This window comes from Odontomachus brunneus, unplaced genomic scaffold, assembly GCF_010583005.1.
Source record: "Odontomachus brunneus isolate Ranch 3 - 2012 unplaced genomic scaffold, Obru_v1 Obru_scaffold_110, whole genome shotgun sequence".
NCBI classification, from domain to species: Eukaryota; Metazoa; Arthropoda; class Insecta; order Hymenoptera; family Formicidae; genus Odontomachus; species Odontomachus brunneus.
The window spans coordinates 1128395-1146770 of NW_022639560.1; the positions used below are offsets into that span (position 1 = coordinate 1128395).

Genomic DNA, 18376 nt, shown 5'->3' on the forward strand with positions numbered 1-18376 from the left:
GACAGCCCTCCCCGCAGACACGACGGATCACGTTTAGCTTTAAAGTGTCAAACGTGCGAGTTGCGTGGGTGACGACGAGAATTTCGAGACGTCGCGTGTGCGGCGTGCTCGCCCGCTCGTCGGCTCACGCGAGCCGAGGAATCGCTGGCGAGAGCCACGACGTGTAACGTGCGCGAGAACGAACGCCTCGAGGATTCACCGGAAACGGAAATTCCCGGAAACACGGGGCGGAGGCCAGATCACGATGTGTCGTTATAGTAGTAGTAGTAGCAGTAGTAGTAGTAGTAGTAGTAATTCGTCGTCGTCACCACATCATCATCATCGTCGTCGTTGTCGTTGTCGTCGCTGGCGGCGGCTCATGCCGACGACATGACACACGCGACCTACGTAGCCCGCTCGCGCGAGGGCTCTCTCCGAGCGAACGAGGGACTCTCGAGAATATTCTCCGCGGCCTCTGTGCCCTGCGATCGCGGCCTACCGCGGTTTCTCCGACGGCACAATGCGTCCGGACGATCGAGCTATCGTTCCGCGCGCGTTACGCGTCACCCACGTCACTCCGCGTCCGTTAATTCGCGGCGCAAAGCCAGAAGAGATCACAATAGCGTTTACTTACGGCCGACGGTTGTTGTTTCTGAAGGCTTTCGCAATCTGTCGGTCGTGCTCGGGAACTTCCGTGCGGCACGTCTCGTCAAGCCAGCGTCCGCCGCGCGACTAACTTCACGCCGCACTGCGACCCGACGCCCCGACCGTCGCGCCATCCGATCGAAAAAAAATTTTCTTTTCTCGCAAATATTATTCGGTTAATTGTTTCGCGTGAGAAAACGGCGAAAACTCATCGTATCGTGTTCGCTTTTAGTTTTCATCTTGAGCCCGTCAGTGATGATACACTGGACGGTGCATTAGACGTTTCCGCGTGAGTTAGCAAAAAGTCACTTCGGCTTCGATACTCGGCCGTGTTTCAGACTGAATATCGCCACGGAAAATATCGTCGCGCTCGTATTCGCGGCAGAGAGGATTATCCGAAAAATCGCGGAACCTTCCTTTGTCGCGTGACAATAGCCATCGGAGACGGGAAATGAGTCGCGGATCTCAACTCGACTCCGGTGGTGCTAGCAATTTCCATAGACAGAAATCGAATTAAATCGATCCTGTTGCGCGAATAACGCGCGAATAAGGAGTGGGCATAAGGAGAGCACGGAAAATTTGTCCCGTGCCCATTTGCGCCGGGTCTCTCGTTATTATTTCCACACGGACACGTCCGTTTCCGGGCGTGCATAGTTAAAACGCTAAAAAAAGCGACACGTCGGTAAATTAGATTTCTGTCCGTGTACACGGACGGGAGTACAAAGGGTCTGTTGTCACACACGGACGGTGCGTTAGATCGTTTGGGCAACTGTCAGTCGGTCTCCGTTGGACTCGGCGCAGCAAGATATCTTCGCGTTTTTAAATGTGATTTTACGAGGCGATTTATATTTAGATATTAAGGACATTTGTGATAAACGCACTTAGGTTGGTGAGACGCCCCGTCGTAACGTCGTCGTCGCGCGTCCCGGCCCGCGATCCTCTGCCTTCGTCAATTTAACCCTTAAATATCCCGTTTCGTCTCGCACAGACAATCAACGCGATCAGTATTAATTTCCTCGTGTGTCATTGTGTGGGGCGTAGCTCACGAATTCAGCGCTGTTTACGCGAGATCTACGCGAGCGTTCATGTATTTGTCACCTTATGAGAACCGCGATGACCTCGCAACGACAACGACGACAACGACGACGACGACGACGACGACGACGAATTTTCATCGTTCCCATTTGTTTAACATAATTGCTATATAATGTCTACATTGATATAAATGCCACTATGAAGTACACACGATATCTGATACTTGGAGCATATTAGAGGGGAGGTGGATATTTTACGATTTTGCATTTTTAATAGGAATTATTTGCACTATATATGTACTACACTGAAAATATATATCGTGCACTTATGTGTAATATTGTTCGATTACGGTCAGACAGCATATTGTGGACTTTAGAATTGGAATTATTTTTTCAAGAGAGAGTCTCATCAAAGTATGTTAGATTTGTTATTTGTGTTTTTTTTCTTTAGGATGGCTCATAGCTCTCAAACCTATGGATCTACGGATCATCGAGCAGATGTACCTGATATAGGATTTAGTCCTACTGAACTCTATAGTCTCAGTGAAAATATTACCACTAACATATATACGATTAACACAAGTTGGAGAACCCTGGAAAAGGCTTATAAAAACATTGGAACCAACAAGGATAGTCAAGGCTTAAGAGACAAAGTGTAAGCACCGTCAGAAGTATAATATTGTAGGATAGGAATGTATAAATTCAAAATAGTAGAAGGATATTTGAATGTTGTTTGACTGATGTATGTGTATTTGTGTATTTTAGACATGTAACCCAGTTGAGTACCAATCAGGTGGTCACGCAGACAAGCAAAGACATAGCTAGACTAACAGTATTGATGAGACGTGGGGACAAGCAACAAAAATTACAAATTGAGAAACTTACTACAGACTTTAAAGATGCATTACAGAGATATTCCTATATGCAGAAGGTATATCTAGTACAGTAAACATGATACACAATCTTGATATGAAAATGACATGTTTAATGTATATTTATATTATATCTTACATTAACGGTGAGATATTTCTTACAGTCAATTGTGGAGAAAATGAAGAGACATATTTTAACTATATCTAATATAGAAAATACAATGGATGGAGACGATGCCGATGAGACACAAAGCCTGCTTTTAGCACAGGAACAGCAGCATAGATCCACACAAAGGTTTGGAAAGAATATATTTCTTATTGTATTTGGTGTGAAACAATACTATTTTATACTCAGAGGAATACATGAAATTTTACTGATTAATTCGGACAATAGAGATGGTTTCTATTGGTTATGTATTGAATAATGATGTAAATGTAAGAGTCATCATGTTATACTAGCTAATAAAGTAAAAAATTTTTTTTATAAAAATATATAAAGGTTTAGATTTCATAATACACCAAAGTAGACTAAATTTAAAGTCAAATAAAAAGATTAAATAATTCTCAATAAAAAAAAATTAAATATATATTATTGCACTTTTGGATGATAAATCAAGTGGAAGTGCATTAAATGCACTTATGGACGATAAATCTGTTTCGATAAATTTTGGTGCAAAGTGATGGTATAATAGTTTAATATTAGAAACAGTATGAGAACAATATGTTTTGTGGCATGCATAGAACGCTTGAATTTCAACAAGGACTACTGTTAGAGAGAGAAGAGAGAATAAAGCGAATTGAGGGAGATATTTTGGATGTAAATCAAATTATGCGCGAGCTTGCAGCATTGGTGCATCAGCAGGGTGATACTATTGGTAAGTATCTTTCTTTTTAATGCAACTTTAGCTCAATACTTTTTGCACGAAATTTAAATAATTTCCTAACTAGTATTATACAATTGAAAAACGCTTTCTGCATAAATAATTGCCTTGTGTGATATTGATGTATTATTTGGTAAATGTTTCTCAGATATAAAGAGGTTAAAAGTTATAAAGCAATATCGATTTCGTTAATATTTGCCTCATTACAAAATGCAGTTTATTGAAGTTAATGATTCTCTTGTAGATACAATCGACAACCATATAGAAAATGTGCATGGCAACGTTGAACTGGGAGCGCAGGAACTGGTGAAGGGAAGTAATTACCAAAGTAAATTTCGTCGAAAAGTCTATATCTTGATGTTACTCGCGATTATAGTTGTCATTGTATTAATTGTTATTCTAGTCACTAAATTAAGTTAGCGCCCCTAGCCTTCGTGATTCTTGCGAGAAGTTAAACGAAAAAGGTTGTCTCAATCTGCTTCACGAATTGTTTAAAGATAAACAACCTCCTCCAATATAATATTGTTTCGCCCATTTCTCTCAGTATATTGGAAATCTATAATACGAGGAGAGTATATAGACTTATTTTATAATCTGCTTACGAATGTATTACTATCTTCCGCGCGCGGAGATGTTAGCCATTTTCAGATTTTATAAAAACAGTATTTAATAATTTCATACGTAAAATATGAATTTTTATAGGCTTTTTTATTCTATATTTTTTGCACTCTAGCTGATTATTACAATTGCTGAGGAAAATATGGGAGCGTTAGCACTGGCTTAGTAACATTCTTGCCAAATTATACTTATATGTGTCTCATAATATCGTGATACTTCTTTCAAATAATTTTATATTCTGAAAACATTAATTCCAACCCCATTTTTTCATAAATACTATATTGATGGTTTGCATGAGAAGAAACTTTACTATATCATAAATATCAAATGCTTTAAACATATTATTGTTTTGTATCACTATTATATCATAATAGTGATGTTTCTGTCAACTAAAAACCGACAAAGACTTTCATTAATATTGTTTTAATACTTTGCAATTATATATTTCACTAGCATTACATATTAATTCGGCTGTATATGATGCGTATTTTTAGTCAAAATCTATTTACTCATGCCTAATATCATGTGAAAAAATAACTTTATAAAAGAGAAGAAGAATCTACCAACAGATTTATAAACAGAGAGAAAAGTATGATCAAGAAAGTATGATCAAGAAACTGCGCAATTTAAATGTTACAAACTTATTGCTGCCACTATAGATGCCAATAACCATTGGCCATATAATTCATTGAACGTGTATCTAGTGTGGCAAATATTATGATGAATTTATATAGATAATGCATAAAAATCGTATTGTTATGCATTTCCCAAATTGTAATTTTATGTCTATTGTATATTTCTTTATACGCATTAAAACTGATATCTTTATTGCTGTATATCTTATTTATGTAATAAATGTAATCCCAATTTTATTGAAAATTACCAGCAATTCAGGCACTAATTGATTCCTTGCAGATAATGGCTTAGATCATGTTGATGCTTATCATACGCTATAAACAATAACACTATAAACGCTAATCTACGGTGATCATAAATCATTATCATGTTTAAGAAACATTTCGACTATCGATTTATCGTGTAAACTCGTTATAAATTAATGTATTAAATATGTATTTACTGCGTTCGTGTATGTATTGTGAATAATATCTTCACAAAAACTTTTCAGATAAATTAAAGCGCTGTGAATATAGTACGGGAATTTTTCTATGCAAATAGTATTCATTTTCGTACTATATTTTTTATGTATTTCAATAAATTACACGAGACAGCTGTCATATATGTTGCATCAGTATGAAATAACAATTGTCTTAATGTCTGGATCTTTTCTTTAAGATTTGGGATATTATCGCGAGTTTAATTAATCACAATGCTTCTTCATAATTATGAATAAACTTCATAATTAAAGAGACGACGCTTATTTAAGATTATATATTAGTAGGTATGAGATGGAGGACAAATTTACTCGATTGAGACAGCCATTTTCTTACAACTATTCGATTCTTACATGATTATTTTAGGCATTCCGGATGCTAAAAATCCAACATATAATTAAGGTTATAACCTGAATATTGTATATACAACTAATCATTAACATCACTTAAATAAATAATACGATGGCATTGATATCAATACCTGCACTTGATGTCAATGATAATAGCTTTATTATGTATCTGTTGTTGATTTATATGTGCTAAATTAATATTAGACATTAAAAATTATGTTCTGTTCTTTCCAAATAAAATTTTTTTATACCCCATACGTATCATATGATTAATATAAAATTACGTCAAAAAGTATAAAAAAAGAATATACGATACAAGATTAGGGATACCTATTTTTATCGAATCTCGATGCTATATATGCTAGTAGAAAAATAGTGTCGAGAACGCCTTTTATAGTACAATTTTCGCGCTACAAATCATTTATTTTAAAACTGGTAAGAACCATAATTGCTAATAGCGATATACGTTAGATGTTATTAAAATCTAAAATGTTTTAGAACTCTAGATCTGTCTCAACATAATAAACGATTCATGTACTGTTAACAATTTCATGTAAACGTTGCAGTTTAAACATTTTATTATTTTTATATGCAATAACGAAACTTTTGTTACAAAGCTTGTACATAGCGTATAAAACTTATCTTTGTAGTGGAATATATACATATGAATGTGTGTTTCTAGACTTATTTCAGAGGTTGCATTTCAATATTTATTATCAGTGTTGAAAATCTATAGTATATATTATATAATATCTATATAATATTCATATTATATATATTATAGATTTTCAGAACTGCCAATAATTTTGAAACACAGCTAGAATGTTGATTTAATAGCGAAAAAAGATATCTACGACGAATGTATGTGAAAAATTAATGTTTGTAGAACATTTTTTAGATTTATACTAACAATACGTGCGCTCTTATTTACAGAAATTACTTTGTAAAGGGCAGTGATTCTCGTGAGCCTAATAATTTTTGTTCCTTATCGCTTAGAGATATAGCACGTGTATACTTTATAAAATGTTCGTACCTTAAACATATACAATGTACAAATATAAATTTGTTTTCCTAACAACTCAGAATTGTTACATTGATTAAAATTATCATGATACAACGATAGATTTATACGCGCGCGCAAAGTCTTAGAATAAACATACTGTATGATGTAGAAGTCTACGTGTAGCGAGTCTATGCTTTGATCTTGTTTTGTTGCTGAGATCGTCTGGCTTTTATTCGTGATTGTAGAGTGAGCAGTAGACCCGCCAGAACATCGTGATTAGGTAACTTCTTTGCGAACAGTAAGCGCTTAACTGAATCGTCATACGTGAGAAGGGCCACCATGTTTTGTAATAAAAATCCTTGACAGTACTCTAAGAGCTGCGCGGCGTTGTATACCTGCAATTAAAAAAAAAGATGATAATTTATACGATCTGTCGAACAATGGTCACCGCGAAGGCAATGATGAGATTTTATGAGGATACCAAACTATTAAAATATACCTTTGCGTGAATATACATGGAAACAATATTATCGAGATCCACCATTGTGGAACATTGCGCCTCACAGTATCTGAGCAAACCGTCGAGTTGGAAGAAATTGGCCGCTGCCATTAATTCTAAGACGTCACTTTGATTAACTTCCAAAGTGGCGCAACCACCGTGGTAAAGAAATTCCATGACCATCTAAAATTCAAATACTTCTCTGAGGACGATCGGCTCAATTTGTCTTCGATATATTATCGACAAAAATCTGTATGCTATGTGTTATATAATGATATATACTATATACTATATAATAATAACGTGCCATCGGATTATATACCTGAAATATATGATATCTTATGTCGTTAATCTGCACAATGGGAGGATTTCCTTCGCATAATTTGGAACTTAACATATTTCTAAATCTTGGGGAGGATGTAACCAGCACAATCTTATGACCATAGAAAACGCGACCCTCCACTCTAAACTGCACGTCGCTCAATTCGGGATTATTCACGAATTTCGGATCGATTCTTGATCCGCTCGATAGTGTAGTGTCTCTGATCGATTTGATGGGCTCCCAACCGAAACACGTGCAAAAAATATCAGCCAGCAAGAGTGTGGTACCTTCCTTCTGTGAAAAAAATTATACAAACGACATATTGTATTGCATTAACGAATAAACTATGATGTTTTATATATTATATATCAGACTTGACAAAGTTATTTCTTAAAAGTAATTCGTTACTTTGGAACTTGGAAAAATAACGTCGTTATTAAGCCGTTACTGAAGAAAAGTAACTCGTAATAATATTAAAAGTTAAGTGACGCGTTACTTTGAAACCTTATATCATGCAATTAATATTTCAATTGATTAATAATCGTCTTTGCAATATCACGTAACTTACCTTATTATATCTAAAAATGTTGAATAAAAGCGGCAGACATTCCTGCACGAATTGCGTAGAATAATCATCCGGACAGACTTGGAGAAAATCTTGAAGTAGCTGATCTATAACCGAATCTAGTCGCATTTCGTGAGCTGTCGCAAGACTGTGCATCCAACAATGCAGTGTCCAACCTATTTTCAGGCCACGAAGTTCCATCGTGATATCTATGAAACCAAATATAATTCACGTAAGTACAAGCAATAAAACAAATTATTCCTAAGATAATCTAGAGACGTACGAAATTACAAACGAATCAAGGAATTTCAATTAGTTGAAATTCTTTGTTTTTGAGTTCTTTATTAAACGTTCTACAGATTTTTTTTTTTAATTTGAGTTCTCTTATTTCTCCGTACAACGAGATGGTATCGCGAACAAGACGCAATGGTATTTATATGAGAATTGTCTTCTTACCTAAATGATTACTTTCCGCACTATGATACATTGCTTCTTGCAACGCCTTCGTTTGCACCTTATTAAATACCGGTTCCTTGCCTTCTCTACGAGCTCCTCTTCCTTCTGCGGTCTGCTGCTGAGAATTAGCACCGGCGTTACCTTCCGCTAGTATCTCCTCCAAAGACAATATCTCTTTTTCTCCTCGTTTGGCTGAGAAATTGAGCGGATGTGATAGCAGTTGATGAAGGCAGCTTCTCTGGCCATGTGCTGTTGCTACTGAGATTGCGCTAGAAATTAAAACGAGTAAATAAAATAAATTTATCAATTATATAAGATATTTGATAAATCAATACAATGATAAAACTAACTGGTATTCACCGTTAATTAAACATTGTATTTCTTCGCAATCTTTAAAGTTTCGTAAAAGTGTCAACACACGATCGTATTGATTGTAATTACCTGTAACAACCGCGTTGCGCGGAACCGGAGTAGGAAAACGAGTCCTTGATGAGAGTGGAGAGAAACGGCTGGGCGCCGTGTGCCAACAGTAAGGCGACCATCTCATTGTTCCCCGATGCAGTGGCCGCTTGCAGCGGCGTTACCGTACATTTGTCCTCGCTGAGCTTCGCGCCGCCTTCTACTGCGGCACCTCGTTCCAGCAATATTCTAGCAATGTTGCAGTGTCCCAACAGAGCCGCGTAGGTCAGCGCGGTCCAGTGTTGCGTTTCTGCGTTGAAGCCAGTTTGCGCGTAGCACATACCGCCGCCTGGAACAGCTCCGACGGAACCGCCAGGACTGCCGGACGGTAGATTCGCGCTCGGCGCTGCTTTGCTAGGCGTCATCATTGCCGACTGATTGATCGGGCTTCTGACATTTGGCACATTAGATACCAGAGGAATCTTTGAAGGTGTACTGGACGACTGAGCATTCGTCGTGGGCGACGGACTTTCGACGTTTAAGTCCGCCCCGGCGTCTAAGAGAGCCGTCACGGCCGACTCATCGCCGTTGATGCACGCCAACATCAGAGCTGTGAAACCTACGTCGTTTACCGTGTTGATCTTCGTCGAAGGCAGCAATGGCATCGCCTGGGCGATAAGATCTGCTCGTCCACTAGTCAACATCTTGAAGGCCATATCTATCGTCAGCAAGCGAACGTATTCGGCGTCATCGATGCGTTTTGAGCACACTGCGACCTCTTCGGAGCTACGGACAGTTGCGTGAATTTTAACAGCAGTCGTAAGTGGCTTTAAGCTCGTATCGGATTAGATATTGAAGATTAAAATTCAACGAAGTAACTAATTTCAATCTTGGCTTTATGCTAAATGGACAAGTTCCAATCTTCAATTTCTAATATTAGTTCAATACAAGTCCAAAACGGGCTTTAAGACATTTCAAGATCAAGAACAATTGAAATAAATGCAATACACACACATACACACAATGATATTTTTCATTAATGTAATTTGCATGCTTTTGAAGAGCACGAAAAAGAAGGATTGGTTTATTTAGCAAACCTATAGTTTGCTGAGCTAGTGAAGTTTTAGTTGTAGCGAGAAAATCTTTTCTTCCGTACGGTCTCACCTTATTGGACGAACAGGGCAGTCTACACCGGGTAAAAGTAATCTGGCAGCTTGATTAATATCATCTTGATCCACGACGAGACCGTGTCTGTGCTCCGCGTGCGCCGCGGCTACTCGTAGCCATTCCACTAACGGTGGCAGCACCACGTAAGCTCGCTCGTACGCCAATTCCTGTATTCCAGAGCCGCGTTCACCGTGTTCCAACTTAAACAATACATGCATTTAAATTAAAATGTTGTAACATGTAAAGATTGATATAATAAAATAATAACTAAATTAAAACTATTAACAGATTCAATAAAGATAATAGTAAAAGTCGATATAATAACAGATGTAATAACTTTTATATGAATTTGTAATTTTCTATGAATTTATTATTATAGCTTTTATATGAAATAAAGAGAAGAAAAAGAAGAAAAAGCTAAAAAACGTGTCTACGAAAAGATTCGAAAAATATAGTAGTAGTAGTGATTGATCAAATTCATCGCAAGATCGATGTTGCGTGTTTCCCGAGAAGACGTATCGAATGTCAAGACAAATTCCGTACCTGTGAACACCTCATGTAGTAAAACAGAGCGTGTAATGCTCTCGTTGTCAGAGGGATGGGACAACGTCCTGCGTGTGCTACTTTGGAAATCAAATCTATCAACTCTGACATAGACCCCACGCACGTCGTAAGTAGTGATGGTTCCAAAGCCGAGCTCGCCGCATCTCGCCCGCTGCGCGACGACGACGACGAGTTTAGAGAGCTCACGCTCGCCCATCGAGGCATTGCCAAAGCGCCTAGATACGATAAGAGATCTTGATGTAACATGATCGATGTAAACAATATCACGCTATTAATCAGAGCTCATGAATATTCCAACACTGATACTCTAAAAGTACTGTGTGTGCTTTTTAAGTAATTTTTTAAAATAATATGTAGATTCATTCGAAAAATGAATTTTTAATTTCTTTTGTATGTGACAGGATAAACTATTTTCTTCAAGCAATCATCAAATCTTAGTTATCCCGATTAGAAACTGTTCGTGATCAATTAAATTGATGTCAAATGGGACGTTCCACACTGAACTTCAGGCCGTTTGATATGTCTGCTATTAACTTTTTAAATACAAAGTACTTTAAGAGCGCAACAAAAAAAAACGTCCTGTGTGGTTGAAAATAATAAAAAGAACAAAGAACGTTTCATCTATATAGCTCTACTTTCATCTGTCAGAAATAAATTAATATTTTAAACTGAAGGTATAATAAAACCTACAACTGAAACTGTTATTAGCAAATTAAGAAAGTCAACGTAAAAATAGAAGCCTTTGAAAACATAAATAGTAACATAATAAACTCGGAGCACACATATAGTACTTAGAGAGTTAAAAATGTAACATTATAAAATATCTCAGAAAATCATGTGTTCATGCCTAAATGTTATGTAGAGTATTTCAAAAGTCACCGAAAATCTCGAATCCATCATTTAACGTATGTTGAATATATTAAATTAAGAAATATTTAATTAAAAAGAAAAGAAGAACAGAAATTTGCCAAGTCAAAATAAAATCAAGCATCAAATGTCATATAAACGTAATCGAAATTGAATAAGTTCATCAGAACGTGTAAATTGAGAGGAGATAACCGACGATGGGCGACGAGGTACACATGCACTGTGTATCATTTTTCATTGGTGTAAGGGGATTCAAGATTATATGGACCTGATGCGGTTCGACCGGCGTTGAGATGCGCATACGGCTGCAACAAGCCCCATAAGTCGCCGCTGTTGGCTATAGCGTGCTCCAGCATCGTCGCCGTGAGGGTCGTGTGCGGCTCGGTCGGCACACATTGTAGCAGTATTTCTTCCAGGAGATTCTCGATCCCGGCCGTCAGATATATCGCCGCGTACTCGTGTATCATTCTCCCAAGTCTCACGTCGGACATCCAACGTAAGAAACGTCCCACCGGCAATTGCAGCCCCGAACGGGATGCCTTCGATTGTTTCAGCTGATCGCCAGATACAGCAAACATTGCGGCAGCTCGCAGGCAAGCCTTTAAACAAGTCGGATATCAGATGGCCACGGTTTAAGCGTTAAGTGCGCCGCTAAATAGGAACGCCGAATCGACTGAATATTCATCGCTCGACGCGCGCATATATATATATATATATGTGTAAATATTTTTAGAATACATGATCAGATCTCGAATTAATTCAATGATACTCAAATAGAAATGGGAGAAATGAATTTTGACTCGTTTTGACGGCCACTCAATACATAATTTACATAATGATTGTTTTATGGATTTGTTATTACAGGTCGGTGGAAGATGACAAATTTTTACATGCAAAGAAAATCTTATACTGAAATTTACTATTTCGCAGACGAAGAACATATCGACATTTTGCCTTAATTTATCCTGTCGTCTGCAACTGAAGTCTATTATTAAAAATATTTATTGGGTTCTTTATGTAAAATAAACTCTACTGGCAGTTTATTCCTGCATTATTAGAAAACATAATAAAACCGAAGAGTCTCATATGAAAAAAACTGTAATATAGTACACTCCGTGTACTTGAAGTACCAGTCAGTTAGTTGATTAAATAATGTATAAAATAACACGATATCTAAGAAAAATAAGTAATTCTGTTATATATAACTCGAAAGTTTCGAAAATATAGGTTGTTTAAAAAATCTTTACTCATAAACATTCGATGTATGTTGACACGAACGAAGCATTTCTCAAATAGAAATATGCCGAAGTGAAATGTGTATTCTACGGGAGAAGACTTCGGGAATCAACTTTACCGTTACACATACGCATAACTACAGCCGATTGCAAGCGGTAATGTGATACCTTGGTGCAAGAATCCGCCAGCGCCGGGCAGAGTACGATTTTGAAGGCGCTGTACACCTCGTGCTTGCTGCAGAGACCCACGGGCTTCGCCAGTCTCTGCGTCTCGCGACCGATCCTGACTAGCGCGCGTTGTAGCAAATAAGAGAGCCGCGGAATCGTCTCCATCGAGACTTGCTCCATGTGCTCCCGCGTGCGACCGTTCTGCAGCACACGCAGCACGTCGTGATGAGTCCAGGGTAGCTGCTGCAGCTCGACCAGACGATTGTGCGAGTCCACCCAGACGAACTCGTCAGCGCTGGTCACATTGGTGTTGATCGTCTCCAAGCTAGAGTGTCGCATCAGCCTCCTCACCGCCGGCTCCGAGCTTTCCGAGCCGCTCAGCGAGGAATACGTGGACGAGGATTTGTGGGAGCGCATCGTCAGCTGCTGAATCGCCAGTTTTATGTCCTCCAGACCGGAACCCGACCATGGTACTTGTAGCTACAATCGCAATATAATTTTGGTGTAAAGGCATTGATACGTTTTAATCCTTTCGCTGCGGAAGCAGTGTGTATACTCAAAAGAGAGTCCCATTTGTGGACTGAGAAACTGCATATACGCAGTCATGCGGAATCTACATATACAAATTGATGTCAAAATCGTAGTATAACCGGGCAAGGGAGGATTCCTTGTGAATTGAAAGTATTCAGAGACGAAAAATTATTGAAGCGTTTTAAGAAATAAAAAGTCAAGAGACAGTAAGCAGTATCGACGCATCTGTCACTCTACGGACGTTGCTTTACCAACAGCAACAGATACAACATTTCCAGCAATTTTTCAATTACTTGTCATATTTTTCTTCTAATTCACTTTCTCATGAAATCTTTTAGACGTTATGTAAACATGATAATACGTTTACAATATTTTCCACAAGCCATATTTTCGTTAAGCGCAGATGTACTTAACGTGATTTTCAAATTTGATTTTCATGAAAACAAAGCTTTTGACGAAAAAATTCGTTCTGTAATTGCGACTTATTTTTGCACAAGGAATTGTACGGTTGTACTACAATTTTATGCCCACATTGTAATATAAAAATGCAGCGTATCAAAAAAAAATATCCTTTTCATTAATTCGCTATTGCTATCTTCTAAAATTGCATATTTCTCCAATAAACTTTTATTTTTCATTTTTTTTTTGCAGCGTATAATTTAGCAGATTTAATTAACCCTTATTTTCATATCGCGATACTGCATTGATATCCTGTAACTAATGTGAATGTAATATGAATGTCGTCTCGCATTCAGAGGACGGTTTCCAGTTGTAGCGAGCAAGAAGATTGATAAAAGAAGCGAGTTTAAGATGATGAAATAAATGATAATAGTGTTGACTTTAACCGATATTTGTAAAAACGACTTTATCTAATTCTCTGATGGAAAATATCGTATAAAAGCAGGCACCTTGGCAGGAGTGGCTCGGTGCCGGTTGCGGCTCTGGCCGGATCGACTTTTGCCGTTTCTCTGGGTAACTGACGCCGAGAGTCGGTCGTCCTCGGGCACGGCGTTCAGCTGCTGAGGACTGTGGGACCTGTGGTGACGATGCGGTGGCGAGCTGCTGCTGGTGTGGCCACCGGTGTCTGACATACTCGCGTGTCCGGATGATCGATTCTCATCAGATGAGCTGTTGCCGGTGCATTCTGGCCGCCTCTGCAAAAGCGAGCGATCGGATCGAGCGTTTCGTTGTGGGCCGAAATTGTATTCATACTACCTATTGCTATATCGTCCTATTGCTTCCATTCAAGTGCAAATAACGATTCTTAGTCGTTTACACGATAATAATAAAGATCCGAAAACGAATTATAATATATTAAAAATATATAACAAAAATATTTTTTTTAACTAAAATCAATGGAATTGTTAAGAGTGTAATAATTATCTCACACACACAATTACAAAATGTTAATGATAATGATATAATATAGTCGAAAATCTGAATCAGACATCCGCGGAATGTTTGATCGCGCACTCATCACAGAAGATACCTTTCTGCATACCTGAAGTGCACGGAGCTCGTGTAAACTGAGATGATGATGCTGGGAGTGACGCGGGTGCTGCGGCGTCGGAGTCGGTGCCACGCTGTCCGTGTCCCTTTCCGGTATCATATGCACCATATCGTGAACTCCGCTTTTAGGAGAGTTCTCGGTGAAGTCCTTGGAGTAAGGAGGACAGTATATCTCGCGGCTGTTGCCGCCACTCGGCCTGCAAATGTGATGACGTAACATTAAAATCCCTTTCTTTCGATCAATCAATAAAAAAGAAAAAAAAACGAGGAAAAATGTACGAGCTTCGTACGACAGTGCTGAGGCTGCGGCGTGCGACATCTCCAGCGCAGTTCTGTTCGTTTCTAATCGCTTGATCTCGGCTTCGAAGACGTCGACGAGGATAAGCGGCCGCGAACGCGCCGGGAGATCGTGAAAGAAGAAAGGAAACATCCGGTCGAATTTTCGCCGGAGAAAAGACCGACCGCAATTCGGTCGAGGAGTGACACCTGCTGCGATTTAGCGGCGACTCGCCTTGGAATCGCGCTTCGGTGCACGATGGTTTCTCTACCTGAGCGAGCGACAGCGCGACTGATGCCGTCCTGTCACATAGGTCAGCGTCTCGTTAATCGTCCGAGGGGCAATCCTAGCGACTCGTTTTCGACCAACCGACCGATCTCGCTCGTCCTATCCGCGGCGACGAAGCACATAATGCGAGTCCTCGCGAGCCACGAGACCGACACATTCCCCGACCGGGCGCGCTTGTTGTCCCCGTGGAAGTTTACACTCACGAAAAGTCGTAACCTAGACGGCGCGCTAACGCCGCGACCGATTCCTAGCGTGAAATGTGTTCGGGAGATAAGAATCGCGTGTAATCTCAATGGAGAAGCGAATAGATGGGACTACGCTCTTCTCGTCGCGCTAATGAGAGACCCGAGTTGCCTTGTGAACCGTTGTAACGATCGTGAGCCCGCTCAAGCGTCAGAGTTTTTTTCACCTTGGAATACTAAGAACGAGAAGAATGTGCGTGTGCCGATACGGCCGTCACTAAGATGTGCTCAATTACAAATGTAGGTATAATTTGTACCGAAGAGTTGTTCATATTTCATTAAACTTAAAACGGAAAAAAAGATTTGGTGTTAAAATTGAAAGCCTCATTAATCGAGCAAATGTACAGCTGTGATACAAACATAGCAAGTTCTCTCTATGTTAATCTCTGAATTTCGTGGAGCAAAATCTCAATTAGAAAATCCGTTTAAAACAACAGGAAAATACCGCCACTTAGAATCGTAAAGTTTGATCTACAATGTGTTCTTTGCTTCCTGCTTCTTTCTCTTTATCTCTTTCTGACTTACATCTTAAGCTTTAAATTAAAAAAAGAAGATAAGAAACAGAACGCAAAGAGCATATTGTCAGGCTTAAGAGTTAATGTATCATTCGAGCCTAAAATGGATTTTGACTTCATACAGGTAAAAATATTCATATGATAGTGGGAGGATAATTATGTCCAGCATGTCAAACGCACGTATCAAAATTTTTCTTCGATTAACGTCCGCGGCGAATCTACCTTTCATACTTAGACCGATCCTTGAGTCCCTAATGTCTAAGACATCCGTGCTGTACTCCTTATTTGCCTCTTCAATTCTTACTGTTTAGTTATTCTAAAAAGGAGCTTTCTATAATTTCTGTTTAAAAATATTCACTTGACTATTCAAAAGAGTTCTCTCTATACGAGTGAAAAATCTCTCAAACATGAGTGATTCGACTGTTAGTACACGGAGAAAAATAATTTGCTGGCCTAACAAATTTTCTGCTGGTCTAGCAAAATCTTTTCGTTATCTTTTCATTATGGACAGAAAAAAAATATTTGCTAAAAGTACTAATCACTACTTGCTGGATATAATTTGCTGAATTTACAAATTATTTTGCTGTAAGAACCATGATGGATTTATATAAGCAGTTGCAGTTTTGCTCCGATAGCAAATTAATTTGCTAAGGATACATTATTTTGCATCGATAGCAAATTAACGTGATTCTTCGGACAAATGCAACAAATTTTTTTTATCCTGGCAATGAAACTGCTTTTGCACTGATAACAAATAATTTGTAAAATTAGTTACGTCAACTAAATTTTTTTACTGTCTACGAATATGAAATAGCAACGACGATTTTTTGCTAAAAAAGCAAAATTTTTTTCCGTGTAATATTGATATACATGTACTAATAACGACTGCAACTATAAATTGAATCACTTCTCTATAGCAAGAAAATATTTTTTCATCATTTGTTGAGCAAGAACGGCGTGATATTTTTTGATGAAATTAACGAATTGTTTTGCAAGCTTAAATTGGTTCGAAACGCGAAATGATTTGTTTGCATAATAACCAAGATAACGTCTACAAAAATAGATTTATGAGCCGGCTGAAAATTGTTTTCACACATAACTCCATTGTTGCACAAGCAATCTATTTAGTCGTAACATTTAATTTTGTTTAACGAATTACAGATTTACTGAATTACCCAATCCATTTTTTGCATTCTTCGTAAAATATCGACCGCACAGCGACATTTCCGATTAATATAACATAGTTGCAAGCAGAATAAATTATAGAAAATTAAATCTCGAGCAAAGTCGAAACAGATATAAATATTGCGCATAATTTTCACGCTGGAAGGGAATGGTATCGAGAAAATCAGAAGAGAAAGAGAGAAAGAGAGCGCATTGAACGCCCCACCGGAAAAAGAACCACGCCGTTATCACGATTCTGAAATTATCGATGATTAATAATGCCGCCTGCTCAATTGAAGTGCGCATTCCGATGAAAGTGTATGGCGTGCACACATGCAAGCCGAACCGAGACGCCATTTCGAAATCGTATACGAACGCTATTATATTCAATCGCGCGACCATTGTTAGTCGATATATCGATGGCCGGGATTTAGCTTCGACAACTTTCGAGCCCGACATTAAAGAGTTACGCAAACCGCGCTCCGCCGCTATGCGCCGCGCGGTTATACCGAGATACGCGAGATAGAAAACGCGGTAATGCAGGTAGCGTATCGGACAAATCAATTCCCGGTTATGGTAGTATACGGTTACGCGAAAAGTGCGCAATACGCGCGCGCGCGCACTCCCGCTCGCAGTCCGAGCGGTCAGGCATTTAACTCGCTCTCCTCGTTTCACTTTTCAGCCACGACCTTTTTGGAGCGGATTGACATCGCGGATATCTAGCGTACCACCGTTATCGAGCATCTAACATCGAAACGATCATCGAGCACGGCGATCAGCAGCATTAACCGCTCTCGGGGGCCGGTTAAACTGCGCTCAAAGAGAAATGAACGTAATTAATAAGCTTACTCGAGAGTACACTCTAGAACGCCACGCACGCTGAAAAAAGAAATCTGATTCGAACAGCCAAGTTCCAGGGTTACGTGAATTCACCGCACAAATTGCAATCGAAATAAAATTGAGCAAATGTCGAGTTGCATAAACAGTCTAATGTGGTAATGACTGAACTACAAAATTTTATTAACAATGAAAAATTCATAAAATTGAAAAGTAATTGCATATATATATATATATATATATATATATATATATATATATATATATATATATATAT

The 18376-nt window shown here is 38.6% G+C and overlaps 4 protein-coding genes across 12 annotated transcripts in view; 2 read left to right on the plus strand and 2 right to left on the minus strand.

Annotated features, from left to right (window-relative positions):
• Positions 1-769, minus strand: part of LOC116849272 (eukaryotic translation initiation factor 4 gamma 2) — a 22442-nt gene extending 21673 nt beyond the window's left edge. The window contains exon 1 of the mRNA XM_032826243.1: positions 614-769. The gene's annotated coding sequence lies outside the window, so the exon portion shown is untranslated. The remainder of the gene's footprint in view (positions 1-613) is intronic.
• LOC116849277 (syntaxin-12) overlaps positions 1-5619 on the plus strand; it is a 6644-nt gene extending 1025 nt beyond the window's left edge. Inside the window, exons 1-6 of one of the 4 annotated variants that reach the window (XM_032826258.1) lie at positions 1015-1449; positions 2110-2313; positions 2424-2589; positions 2695-2825; positions 3272-3405; positions 3656-5619. In XM_032826258.1, coding sequence (XP_032682149.1) covers positions 1448-1449; positions 2110-2313; positions 2424-2589; positions 2695-2825; positions 3272-3405; positions 3656-3831 — 813 coding nt within the window. In that variant the 5' untranslated portion in view covers positions 1015-1447 and the 3' untranslated portion in view covers positions 3832-5619. The other 3 variants (XM_032826259.1, XM_032826261.1, XM_032826260.1) reach the window with 3 other exon arrangements.
• LOC116849270 (ankyrin repeat and BTB/POZ domain-containing protein 2) overlaps positions 5212-18376 on the minus strand; it is a 48224-nt gene continuing 35059 nt past the window's right edge. For 4 of the 6 annotated variants that reach the window (XM_032826239.1, XM_032826238.1, XM_032826237.1 and 1 more), the window contains 12 exons: positions 14769-14973; positions 14176-14421; positions 12737-13216; positions 11602-11932; positions 10446-10681; positions 9900-10102; positions 8778-9521; positions 8337-8605; positions 7884-8089; positions 7316-7609; positions 6994-7176; positions 5212-6889 (listed from right to left, as the gene is read on the minus strand). In XM_032826239.1, coding sequence (XP_032682130.1) covers positions 6683-6889; positions 6994-7176; positions 7316-7609; positions 7884-8089; positions 8337-8605; positions 8778-9521; positions 9900-10102; positions 10446-10681; positions 11602-11932; positions 12737-13216; positions 14176-14421; positions 14769-14973 — 3604 coding nt within the window. In that variant the 3' untranslated portion in view covers positions 5212-6682. Of the gene's footprint in view, positions 6890-6993; positions 7177-7315; positions 7610-7883; positions 8090-8336; positions 8606-8777; positions 9522-9899; positions 10103-10445; positions 10682-11601; positions 11933-12736; positions 13217-14175; positions 14422-14768; positions 14974-15055; positions 15353-18376 lie in introns of those variants that run through there. The other 2 variants (XM_032826240.1, XM_032826241.1) reach the window with 2 other exon arrangements.
• Positions 15320-18245, plus strand: LOC116849279. The gene is made up of 2 exons (XM_032826263.1): positions 15320-15823; positions 17945-18245. Exons 1-2 carry the CDS (start codon positions 15348-15350, stop codon positions 17967-17969), a joined length of 501 nt encoding a protein of 166 aa, XP_032682154.1. The 5' UTR covers positions 15320-15347; the 3' UTR covers positions 17970-18245.

Bases quoted from the DNA above. Each gene is read 5' to 3' on its own strand.
- LOC116849279 (XM_032826263.1), top strand. From the start codon at position 15,348: ATGCCGTCCTGTCACATAGGTCAGCGTCTCGTTAATCGTCCGAGGGGC. The intron at 15,824-17,944 runs GTAGGTATAATT...TTCACTTTTCAG, and splicing joins AGATGTGCTCAATTACAAAT to CCACGACCTTTTTGGAGCGG.